General features: G+C 40.1%; 1 protein-coding gene across 2 annotated transcripts in view; it reads left to right on the top strand.

Moving 5' to 3' along the window:
* Window positions 1-10,702, top strand: part of LOC144535342 (nesprin-2-like) — a 43,240-nt gene extending 32,538 nt beyond the window's left edge. The window contains exons 14-21 of one of the 2 annotated variants that reach the window (XM_078277760.1): window positions 322-459; window positions 768-953; window positions 1,136-1,249; window positions 1,535-1,687; window positions 2,975-3,091; window positions 3,456-3,593; window positions 6,520-6,597; window positions 9,956-10,702. In XM_078277760.1, coding sequence (XP_078133886.1) covers window positions 322-459; window positions 768-953; window positions 1,136-1,249; window positions 1,535-1,687; window positions 2,975-3,091; window positions 3,456-3,593; window positions 6,520-6,597; window positions 9,956-10,129 — 1,098 coding nt within the window. In that variant the 3' untranslated portion in view covers window positions 10,130-10,702. The remainder of the gene's footprint in view (window positions 1-321; window positions 460-767; window positions 954-1,135; window positions 1,250-1,534; window positions 1,688-2,974; window positions 3,092-3,455; window positions 3,594-6,519; window positions 6,598-9,955) is intronic. The other variant, XM_078277762.1, reaches the window with a different exon arrangement.
* Window positions 10,703-13,072: the final 2,370 nt, after the last annotated feature.

Consider the following 13,072-nt stretch of genomic DNA (forward strand, 5'->3'; position numbering starts at 1 on the left):
TTTTTGCAATCTAAAATAGCCATTATATTTGGCTCGTAAATTAAATTTGAAGTCTCTCGTCTCCTCATTCTTTCACTTATATTTTCCATCAGCGTTTATCGCATAAGCCATTTACCGATTAAGAGAAAATCCGTTGAGATCAAACATAATTACTTTGTGTCGATATTCATGAAATTCTGTTAAATTTTACCGTTTCCATGAGGCATTTTTCATTCAATATTACTTAATTCTCATAAAAACATGTGGATGGAAACATGGTTAGTGTTCACACAGTTTCTTGATTAAGGTTTTAAACTAAATATTGTTTGTGTTTGGGGTCAGATCCAAATGTGGCTTCAGGAGCATCAGGAGATGATCAGCAGCTCTAAAAGCTGGATGGCTGAGGCCAAGTCGTGGCTTGCCGCCCCCTGCACCTACACCACCGCTAAATGTCTGAGCAGCCATGTTCACACTCTACAGGTTGGCACACTCAACTACACTACCCCGGCTTTCTACAGCACTTTACTATAACATGCTATTCAATTCCTAAATGTATTATGTGTCGCATTCTGCAGGAGAATGTGGTAAATGTAAATTGAGTAAAATTTGTTTTGTATGTCCATGGAGAGACTGACATACAGTATATATTAAAAAACAAATTAGGTGTGGATGAGAAAATCTGGAAACCATTTGACCAGTTTATAAAAAAGAAAGTTTTAATTGCAATAAAAAAATCAATAAAAAACACTGTTAAAAAAACAAACATATATTCCTGTCTTGTGCTGCAGATGGTGTTGGATGACTCGGCACAGATCCGAACCACTCTGCAGGGCTTCGCCTCAGTCCTGAAGGAAATGTCACAGGTTTGTGACATCACAACTCTCCAGGAACAACTGGACAAAGCTGATCACCAAGTGGCCAACGTTCAAGACCGCTTCAATGCTCCTCTGTCTCACCTGGAGCACGCTGCGGACGTCAGTCTTAGATTCTATTCTTTTCTTAATTTAATCCGCTTTGAACTCTTCTACATATGTTATTTATTGTATTTCTGTTAGCTCATCTCTCTTCACCAGGAGATGTGTTGCTCACCCCTCTGCACATGTACTTATCTGTTTTGTAAATGGTCAAATATACTGATCAATCTCTTGCTGTCTAGGAGGTGGAAGCTATTGAGAGTGAAGTCAGGCGGATGGAGAATGATGTGGCTGAGATCAAGATCTTATTATCGTCTCCAGAGACTTTTCCCAGCCCCAGAGAAGAAAGCCTCAAGGTAAGATGTTGCGAAGCAAACATAATTTTCATCAGAGGTTTTCATTTTAATATCAATATGGTTGTGATTACCTGTATAAGAAAATACTAAAAACATGAGTGAAATTGATCAAGTTATTGTCAACTCACTTTGTCAGTCAGAGACTGATTTTATAGCCCAAACTGCAAATTCTAAATGTTGGAGGTTTGCTTTACGACAAAAAAAGACAAGTTTCTGAACTGGTCCACTTTGTCAGCCATAAATTCCAAATATCTGTTTTTCTGAATGCCCTTCTTCTGTGTGCAGGCTGTGGAACAGAGGATCCAGTGCATGAGGAGGACCGTAGCTGAGATCCAGAAGTGTAAACCAGGCCTCTGTCTTCCAGAGAAGGCTGAAGACACTCTGATTGTCTTCACTGTCGTGGACCAGCTCCAGACTCTGCTGCTGGAAATGGAAAAGGTCAGACAGACAGTCAGTCAGTCAGTCTGTAGTCTATATTGACGATGTTTCATTTACGGGGTAGTTCCGGTGCCCCCAGTTCCACTGGATGTTGCTCACTTTTGGCCAGATGTCCTTCACCTTCCGTTGTCTTTGTGTTGGCATTCTAAACTCTGGTTGATTCTGGAAACATCCTCTGAGCTAGAACCAACAATCAAATTATATTTATCTTTTTTTTTCTTTTTTTTTAAGAAAAAGTCTCATCCACACTTTACAGCCATTTTAATTCCAGAGCACGCTTACCTACGTACACATCTGCCACCAAAACAAGTTCCTTCCCGAGGCTATTTTGCAGAGGCACCATTGCTCCATCCGGTGCTTAGCACTGCCCAAGACGATTGTGATTGGTTTAAAGGAACACGCCAACTTATTGGGACTTTAGCTTATTCACCGTAACCCCCAGAGTTAGATAAGTCCATACATACCCTTCTCATCTCCGTGTGCGTTGTAGCTCTTTCCGACGGCTCCACCGGTAGCTTAGCCTAGCACGGATTCTGAAGGTAATTGGTTCCAACTAGCCAACTGCTCCCAATAACTGACAAAATAACGCCAACATGTTCCTATTTACATGTTGTGATTTGTATAGTCACAGTGTGTACAAATAACAAGGTCACATGAGACACAGCCATCTTCTAACCATATATAAACTGGGAACTATATTCTCAGAACGGTGAAGCACTGCTACTTCTGCTACTTGGACGGAGTGATATGCTTGCACCTGAGAAGCACCGGACAGAGAGTAGAAATGCTTCGCTTTTCTGAGACTATAGTTCCTAGTTTATATATGGTTAGAAGACGGCTGTGTCTCATGTGACCTTGTTATTTGTACACGCTGTGACTATACAAATCACAACATGTAAATGGGAACATGTTGGCGTTATTTTGTCACTTATTCGGAGCAGTAGGCTAGTTGGAACCAATTACCTTCAGGATCCGTGCTAGGCTAAGCTACTGGTGGAGCCGTCTGAAAGAGATACAACACACACGGAGATGAGAAGGTTATGTATGGACTTATCTAACTCTGGGGGTTACAGTGAATAAGCTAAAGTCCCAATAAGTCGGCGTGTTCATTTAAAGAAATGCCAATAAACCAGAGCATGTTTTTCTCACATCCCAGAATGTTGTGTGAACTAGCCAGACCATTGTCCGCAGCGCTGTGGAGGAAGGTCTGGCAATGCAAGACTAGTCAGTCAGTCAGTCAGACATGAAGTGGCCTTTACTGAACCTTCTCCCTCCCTCTTCTTGTAGAAGGTCCCTGCTCTGTTCATCCAGCAGCCTTCCACTCCGGTCCAAGCCAAAGCTCCATCAGCAGAGCAGACGACCTCACAGCCTCAACTCCTGGAATCCACTTCAGAGGAGGCTGAGGTGAGTTTGGTTCACTTTTCAAATTACAGTAAAAGTGGTTTAGAAAATTGGTAGCAGTATGGTTACTGCGCATGCCACGTAACTGCAATGTTGCGAGTTTGATTCCGAACTTTGTCGCATGTCATACCTCTCTTATATAATTTTGGGATATGGGGATTGTATGAAGAAAAGAAAAAAAGATATTTGAATTAATTTAACTAAAGTTGTTAGTCTTATTCAGTGTTCTGCAATGACTGGGACAGTAGTTAAAGTACATTGGTTAAGTGGCTTAAAATCCTATATTGGCAAGATGATGTGCAAAGTATTCATGTGTAGAAAAAGAGATAATCAACTAAACCAAAAATGTCATTGTGCTGTCTCTCAGAAGGACGAAATGGAACAAGGCCATATCCGAATTGTCCATGTTAAAGAGGACGTATTGAAGGGATCTGGAGCGTCATGGCTGACTGTGGAACAGTCCTCACCTGAACAGAGACCGTCCCGTACACCTGACAGCACTCAGGTAAGGAAGCTTGGGAGCCAGCCTTCTGGTTTTATGTTGGTTGCCTTTTTTGTGACATTCTGCTCTGGAAAGGTGCTCTATAATAATATTACTTACTTACTTTTGAACACTGAAAGAAACAACTGATAAATACTGTATCCTTACATGCGTGTGATCTTCAGTGAAGTGCCACCAAAGCTTTGTTCTCATTGTTATCTCATTTACATGAAATTAACACCACTGAATAATAAGACCTGTATTTTGAATATCAAGTACTCACCACCTGTAGTCCTGAAAGGTGACTCTGTTATGGTAGAACAAAGTGTAGAGGGATTGGTACTAACATTCCTGCTTACCTATTCCTCCGTGTGTTTTTTACAAAGTTATTTAACAAATGTGTTTTTTTCCCTGCATGCTTAATACTACTATTTATTTCTATTGGAAAGTATTCTGAGTATGCATTGAGTACATACTGTTAAAAGTGCAGATAGTGGGACATCAAGCTGAAGTTTGTGGTCTGCTGTGCACTGAGTAGCAGCAAGACATTGTTAATGAAATTCTATGGGAAAGCCCAGAGTTTCTAAAAAAAATAAAAATAAAATTCTTCCAAAACCATATGCAAGATATTTACAATATTTGAATTTGATATAATGTTATAAAAATACTACTATAACACTATCAGGGATTGCATGGGATTCTTGGGTTTTTCATTGAAATGAAAGGCAATGTGTAGTGGAGGGTAGTTCATGACTAAATTATGAAAACATTGAATTGTATTTATTCATTTTGCAGTATTAAGAAATCTTAACTATAAATAGTCCTTGATCTGCGTTTAAAATACATATTTATTTTTTCTTGGTTCATAGCCTTACTTTTCACCAAATGTCATTGAAATCAGTGGACAGGTTTTTGAAATATCCCAGTTATTAAAAAACAAGCAAGCATAATTTCTCTTTCAGAGGTTATAACGGTTAAAAACCATACGTTATAGCTAGGGGAGTCATGATTTGATTTGACTTTCGATTTTACATTTTTTTTGTTCAGTACTGACTGATATACCATTGTTAAATTAAAGGGAGTGTTGATTTATAAAGAGCAGCAGATCATTGGTTTTATGCCTTTACAACTGTCATTTACATTTTCAAATTATTCTTTACAGGGTTTTAATTTTCCTAAGGCCATGCGACCTCTGATGCTTAGTTTTTTTTTATTCCGTGGGGTTGTAGTTATTTCTTTCCCTAGTCCAAATATAATTTTGCTGTATTACGACTACAAATGAGACCAAGTTATATTGCAGCCAATCAGCTTTCATGTTATTGGTGCAAGTTTCTTTGGGGTTGTACCACAGACACAAAACAGATTTTAGACTTCAGCTATGGGGGAGTGCAAGTTTAGCGATACTGAAAAAACTGAATTCAGGGCTCAGTTGATGTTGTGATAAAGGTCTTAAATTTCATTCATAATGGTCTTAAAAAGTCTTAAATTTGACTTGGTGAAACCTGCAGAAACTCTTCTTAAAAAGAATGGCTACATGGTATCAATTATGATATAATCGCCATATTTTTTTGGACCAGGTCATACAGTCAAATTTAAATAATTTATTGAAAATGTTATAACAATATCTTATTTCACCAGTCAATTGGGAACACACTGTTAAACAAAAGAAGAGTTTACGAGGTGCACCTGAATGCACCATGAGGTCCCTCTCGGCGACCCACACGCTTTGCAGTTTGTTGTTTACATAGCTCACGGGGAAGTTAAAATGTTGCCATACCAGTGACTTCAGGGAAGCAGGAGGATTTTCCAGTTCTGTTGTTTCACCTTTCTTTCTGCACTTTCAGAAAGTGCAGCTGTATTCTACCAGTATGCTATGCTGTGTCATCTATGAAGTGTGAAAAATACTGGGAGAATCGTCAATCCTCCTTTTGATTTTGCTGATTGAAATTGAAAGCTAATTCAGTCCGATTTTCAATTTAGAATCGGACACCGATTGTGACACTCCTAGTTATAGCTGCTTTTAGTGCTAAAGTAAACAATGCCAGTCATTAGCAGCTACAGTGGCCAGCTTGCAGCTCAGTGTCCCAGATGCACTTATGACCACTTCTCGTGTGACTCTCCACATGAGCGTGTTTCCGTGTCAGCAGAGGGAGCATGACGGCGTGCTCCAGGCTGAGGAAGCCACAGAGCAAACAGGGAGTCAGGAGCACAGAGAGGAAGAAGGTGGAGGAGGTGTTTTATGGTGGGATACTCTCTGGGATGCTTTCCTGGCTGCTTCGCCAGAGGTAAAGAAGATCTAAAGCTGCTTCGAAATTTTTTTTTTATCCATTGTCTTTCTCTGTCCTACCTCTGTTCTTTTGGTCTCTTTTACCCCATCCCCAAAGTTCCTTGTGACCCAAGGTCAGCTACTTACAATGTAGGTGGGACGTATTAACCACATTGGATGCCATAACGAGTTTTAGAACATTTATATAAAACTAACCAATTCTTTTTGGATTGGTAATACACCTGAGACCATAGGACTGATCCCCATGGCATCAATCCCAACAATCTAGTTCCAACTCAATTATTTCTAACAACTATATGACTAATAAGAAGATATAAGATCTATAAGATACAAGATAAGACCTGGGTCACTCTGTTCTCCACACCACTGCTGGCAATGAGTTCCCTTACCTCTACTACCATCTTATCATATCAGCTGCTTGCTGCTTCAACAAACCCTCTCCTGATCCTTAAAACATCTCTTCAATCACTGCAGTTTCCAACTCCCTCATTTCTACTTCAACCTCCCTGCACATCTGTTTCTGGATTTTGTTCTGCCTCTAGAGAGCAGTATTGATCAGTGTTTGTAATTGTAATAAACAATGTTCTCTCTTTCAGCCATTTAACATTTAGGTTTGCTTTTATTATATAGACTTTTTTAAATATACATCATTGTATGTGTTAGGAACCTGTGGCCGTTGTCCCAGAAGAGACTGAAGGTGCCGCTGAACAAAGCACTAAACAGACTGGAGAAGACAGACAGGTAACTTAACTCTCAACACTGTCAAACATCCTCATTGGCTCCTGTTGATTGATTCTCAGCTTTTTTTTTTAAACACAGCACAAGTCTGGTAAAATTATCTATTTGGCAACAAATCTATTCAAAAGACTAAACCAACAGTGAATTGATCCTACTAACAAGTCTGGCCTGTGTATCCAAAACCTGATATTCCATAGAGCTTCATTGTTGTCCAACAAGTATTTAAAATGCATCAATAAGCCACACTGTTGCACTGGGTGATACCATAAACACACACATTGTAGTTTATTGTATTGTATTAATTCACCCAATCCCACATACAACATCCTCCATCCATTCCAGTTGAACAAGATCAGTCTCCGGGCTAGTAGAGATGTAAATGCTAGGGCCCACCTCAGTGCAACAGCTTCAGGGGAAATGCCAAAAATGGCCGACAAAGAGTTAGGGGGGATAATGTGATCATAGGTGTCAAAAATACTCATCCAAAGGGTTGTTAATTTAGGGCAAGACCTGAACATATGAGTATGGTTGGCAGGGGACTGGTTACACCTCTTACAGGCAGGCAGGACCTTGGAGTATATTTTAGACAATTTTGCGTTTGTGTAGTGGACTTTATGAAGGACCTTACATTGGATTAGGCCATGACGGGCGCATATGGAGGAAGAGTGAACCGAGGGATACAATCGGGCATGCGCCCACAAGTGTTGAAGGCAGAGGGAGTTGGGAGCAGAGAACCGACCACAGTGGAAAGTGAGAACTTTCCCTCTCCGCATGTACCCAGACAGGCAGTGAGGCGCAGTCGTTGTTCATCCAGTATAAGAGTTTTTGCAAGTTAGCTGCCCAGTAATATCGGCTAAAGTTAGGGAGTGCCAGACCCCCCTCAGTCTTTGGGGACTGAAGTATCGCCTTTCGGATCCTAGCAGGTTTGCGGCCCCAAAGAAATTTAGAAATTGCCCTGTCCGGCTTGTTGAAAAAAAAAGATTTAAAAATAAGTACAGGGATGTGCTGGAAAAGATAAAGGAATTTGGGGAGGACAACCATCTTACTTAAATTTATCCGGCCCACGAGGTAGAGCGGTAAGACCGACCAGCGATCAAAATCACTTTAGGTTTTTTCGACCAGAGGTAATAAGTTTTTGCGGAACATGTCTAAAACAGCCTTTGTTATAAAAAAAAACCCAAGTAGCGAAATCCATCCTCCGCCCACTCAAATGACGACAAAGAGCGTGGGAGCTGCATAGCCAGAGAATTTATCGGTAGGAGCTCACTTTTCTGATAGTTGAGCTTGTAGCCGGAACATGCACCAAACCGTTCCAGAATGTTTAAAATCACAGGGAGTTGGGTCAGAGATGTACAGGAGCAAGTCAACCGCATACAGTGAAACTTTAGGAGTTGTGCCAGACCGTGTGATGCCTTTGAAACCTTCCATTGAGCGAAGCCAAATGGCCAGAGGTTCTATCACGATAGCGAACAGGAGTGGTGACAGGGGGCAGCCCTGCCTGGTGCCTCTCCGGAGTGAGAAAAGGGGAGACGTGTCGTTAATTCCTTCAGTTTCAATAGGGCCTTCGCCGCTGTCGCCGCTCCGGCCCTAATTAAAAACAGATAAAATATGAGAATAAAAATTACAGTGCAGTATAAGAAATGAAACATTAAAGAGCAGTTAAAAACAGTTCCCGGGCGATAAGGTTATGTAAGTTTGTGTGTCGTCCACATAACTATGGTAATTTATTGTGTTGTTTTCCATAATCTGAGCCAGCGGAAGCATGTAGATGTTAAACAAAAGAGGCCCCAGAACGGGGCCTTGGGAAACTCTGCACGTCATATTTGTATGCTCAGATGCATAATTACCTATAGATACAAAGTAATCCCTATTCTTTAAGTAGGATTCGAACCTGTTTAGTACTGAGCCAGAAAGGCCCACCCAGTTTTCCAATCGGCCTAGTAATATGTCATGGTTGACCGTGTCAAATGCAGCACTGAGATCAAGTAATACTAAGACTGAAATTTTGCCACTATCTGTGTTTAAGTGGATGTCATTAAAGACTTTAACAAGAGCTGTCTCAGTGCTGTGGTGTGGCCGAAAACCCGACTGGAAGGCATCAAAACTCTTATTTAGTGACAAGAACAGGCTGAGTTGTTGAAAAAACGCTTTTTCAATGATTTTACTTGAAAATGGAATGTTTGATATCGGCCTATAGTTGCTCATTAGTGACTGTTGTTGATGAGTGATTGTTCTTTTTTAAGAGTGGCTTGATGACTGCATTTTTCAGGGCCTGTGGGAAGATACCTGAAAGAAGAGATGTGTTTACAATCTGTAGAAGATCAGATGCCAAACAATTCAAACGCCCGTTGGTAGAATATCAAGGCAACAGGAGGAGGTTTTCAGATGTTGTATAATGTCCTCCAGGTTTTTATGGTTGATCGTATGAAATTGTGTCATATTGGCATTTGTTTTGCCTGGACACTGTGACAACATATATCCTGTACTTGATATGGAGGCACTGACTGTCTAATTTTTGGAATTTTGTCTTTGAAGAAGGAGGCAAATTCATTGCAGGCCTTGGTAGATAAAAGTTCAGATGCTACTAGTACTGGAGGGTTTGTTAACCTATTGACAGTAGCAAACAAAGCACGTGAATTATTATTGTTTCTGGCGATAATGTCAGAGAAGAAGGACCGCCTTGCATTCCTCAGTTCCAACTTATACATGCAAAGTCTCTCTTTATAGGTGTTATAATGGACCTGGAGATTAGTTTTTCGCCAACTGCGTTCAGCTTTTCGACACTCTTTTTTTCTGTTCTTACTAGTATGACATTTCTCCATGGAGATCTTTTCTTACCAGAGACAGCTTTGACCTTAGTTGGAGCAATGGCATCAATAACATTTTTATTTTTACAATTGAAATTATCTACAAGCTCAGTGACTGAGACCCCAGAGAGGGCGGGTGTGGAGGAGAAAAGCTGAATGAATGTTTCACTGGTGTTTTCAGTGATATACCGTTTTCTGATTACCTTTAGTTTGGACACTTTTGTGCACAGAGATAGTGCCGTTAAAGAAAACACAGGAATGATCAAAGAGAGCAACATCAGTCACCACAACCTTGGAAATGTTTAGAACCTTGGAGATAATTAAGTCCAGAGTGTGCCCCTTATTGGGTAAGAGCCGTTGAATTTGTTTTACAATACAGCAGGTTATATAAGATAACAACATAACACAAATATATCAATAACATTATGTAATATAACCGAGTGTAACAGAGTGTGTCATTAACTGTATGCATCCTCATCTGGTGGTAACCCTGTAGACTAAATGATCCATGTATGGTACTGACTGATCTTCTAACCCTGCTCATGTTTCTTCAGGATGTTGAGGGTTCCACTGACACCACAGAAGCAAGTTCATCTGAAGCTTTATCAAAACCCCTGGGCACAGTCCGAACTCAGTCACTGCCTGAGAGCATGGTAAACACAACAGCCTCCACCGTAAAAGTCTCCAAACCAGACGCTGGGCCCCAGCAGAAATGTGTAGTCTCCTAGATCTAGAACTTGTATCACTAGAACTTCTCACTTCTTCTTGATCAAAGCATTGCACTTCCAGCTTCGTCTAAAGCCATGTGCAGAACCCCCAGAAATAAGCCTAGACTTTACTGCTTCTTCTAGAATCATCCTTAGACTTACAGTTTTTACTCTAGAGCAGTGGTTCTCAACCTTTTTTGTGCCAGCGCCCCCCCCTATCCATTATCCAGGTCCCTAACGCCCCCCCCCCCAAAAAATATGTAGGCTAATTACCCCAAATATTAATGATTTTTTGTTTGTGAAGTGACCTTGGGTGTCATGAAAGGCGCTTTAAATAAAATGTATTATTATTATTACAAACACTAACAGTAGCCAATCAGAAACAGCTAGCAATTTAACATTCAAATCTATTTTTCATTCAAATCTAAATTATTATACTATAATCAAATTGTTCCAACGAAAAACAAGCTGGCACTTATCAAGGGGTAAAAGCAGAAGGATTACACACACACACACACACACACACACACACACACACACACACACACACACACACAAGTATTTTGGTGATGACAAACGACTTGAAGAACGACATCCAACTTGAAGAACGACACCTACTGCAGAATGGAAATAAGTTTACAACCTTTGAAAGTTAGTGAGAGCCATTTGTTGATGCTTAGAATAGTAAAGGTTAGAAGAGTATAGGTTTGCTATCGCCTGTCTCGCGAGTATAGCACAAAAAAACGTTTGGAGAAACACAACCCCATATCGCGCTGCGTTTTGAGGTGTGAGAATCCTGTAGCCTGCAGTAAACAGTTACATCACTGCCTCTATTGCTTCCACAAGAAAGTTTTAAAACACCAAACACAAGCTCTGAACTGCCCGGGAGTTTATGAAACAGCTAAATGTTTGCCAAACAACAAAGCACAGTCGATATCTCTCGCTCATCTCTTTTCTTTCTCTCTTTCTCCGTGAAATGAAGCTGCCTTCAGGTGCAGTAGGAAACGTTGTGTTCTATAAACGATCTGACGAAAAACTGTTACTGTGAAATATAAAGTCTACTTGTGCTACATTGGGGGGGGTTAAAGAACACAACAGGACATTGCGGCGATTGCTTATCTGAACGCAGCTTCACGTAGTACAGAGCTCATTTAAGATGATACTCTGACGTCCCGTTTCCGTGAAGGCAGCACGGAGCTGCGCCAAACAAAGCTGACAGAAGCACAGAAGAGTTATGATACCTGTCTCATCCAGTTGCACTGCCGTGAACTGGCAGGTTTTAATGTCGCAGACCACTGTTTTTTAGTAGTTTAAAGTGTAAACATGTATTGTTATTGTGAATCTTTGGTTTAAACTAGGTTTCAAACAAATGCCCCCCAAGGGCACCTCAACGCCCCCCTTTCCATAATATTGCAAACTCACATCTTCCAGAACCAAATCTAGAACATTTCTTCTAGTGTCCTCTGGAATGCTTGTAGAACAAGACTTTTTCTAGAACCGTTTTCTCTACAACTAAACTCAGGACTCAACTTTTATCTTCTTCTAGAACTAAACCTAGAACTGATTTTTCTAGAACCAGGTATGGAGCACCTGAATTGTTCTTGCTCCAATTCTAGACATTTAAATTGTTCTTGAAATGTTTCAACCATCAGTGCATTTACATGGCAAAGAATTCCAGATATTGGCTTCCAACAGTACACTTAGTTTACATTTGAAATTTGAATCAGGACAGGACTTAGTACTTTAATTGAATCAGATGTACTCCCCAAATTACTTTTTTTGTTTACTTGAAGGACTACTGAGCTCCTTCATCCTGAGAATAATTCTGCCTGTTGAATGACGAGTAGTCACAACTGAGATATGGTTCAAGATGACACAGCACATTATTTTGCAACTATGTAAGAAGTGGTTGACAGGGTGACTGTTACTACTTTACCAAAAACAGAAAGCAGACTGGTGGTATTTAGCATGTGGGGTTGATGGGTTTTGGTCTGTAGCATGCTTTTGCATGGACCGTAATTCTAATGGATAACTGTTTTTTATAAAAGGCAGAAACAAAGTGTACTAATAGACATATTTTGTGAACCATGTTTTATAATGTATCATATAGGGAATGGTGATTTAAAATAGTTAAACATTTTGATTGTTGACCTTTCATTTACTATCTGAGCTCATTTACCAGCACTTAAATAAAAAAACTTGCTTGCCTACATGCATCTGCTATTTGAATTTCCATAAGCTGAATATGATAATAAATTGTTGTTTACAGAGCTGATTACCTGAATAATTATTACTTTAATGAATTGCTCAGTCACTGCTGGCAGCAGGAGAGTGTGGAGAAAGATTCCCGCTTTGTTATGAATCAGAATATTTACTTTCACTCAATGCAGATTTTGTACTTCATAAAGTTACCTTTTCTAAGATGACTGTTGGCCATGAAAATGCACTGGTTTGACACAATGACTGATTAACACGTGAAGCAGGTGAAAACCATGTGATTACAAATTTAGTTTTAATTTAGTATTTCTTAATCAGAGGAATTGTACTCAATCAAAAATGATTTTGCTTGCTTTTGTGCAAGATTCTTTAAGGCTCATTTATAGTTTCAATTATATTAATCTAAAACCAGTAACAATACACAATAAGCTGCCATTTTTGGAGATACAAGGTTTTCACCTGGAAGCAGCGGTACTGAGATGTCTTACATTACATGGCATGTGCTGTACTTGTACATTTTTCCACTTTTGTCTTTCCATTCTGTCTACTTATCCAAACAAGAGCACAAATACAAATAAACCCACAACAGTGATTTACTCCTCCGTCTCTCTTTCTGTGTCAGGAGCTCATGATGGGACAGAGGGGGCTTGCATGGAGGGGGGATGACCCAGAGGGGCTTAAGACATACACAGTATATACACAGAGCACACACCCCTGCAGATTGCACACAGGCCAGGGACTTTGTCA

Source organism: Sander vitreus, chromosome 20, assembly GCF_031162955.1.
Source record: "Sander vitreus isolate 19-12246 chromosome 20, sanVit1, whole genome shotgun sequence".
NCBI classification, from domain to species: Eukaryota; Metazoa; Chordata; class Actinopteri; order Perciformes; family Percidae; genus Sander; species Sander vitreus.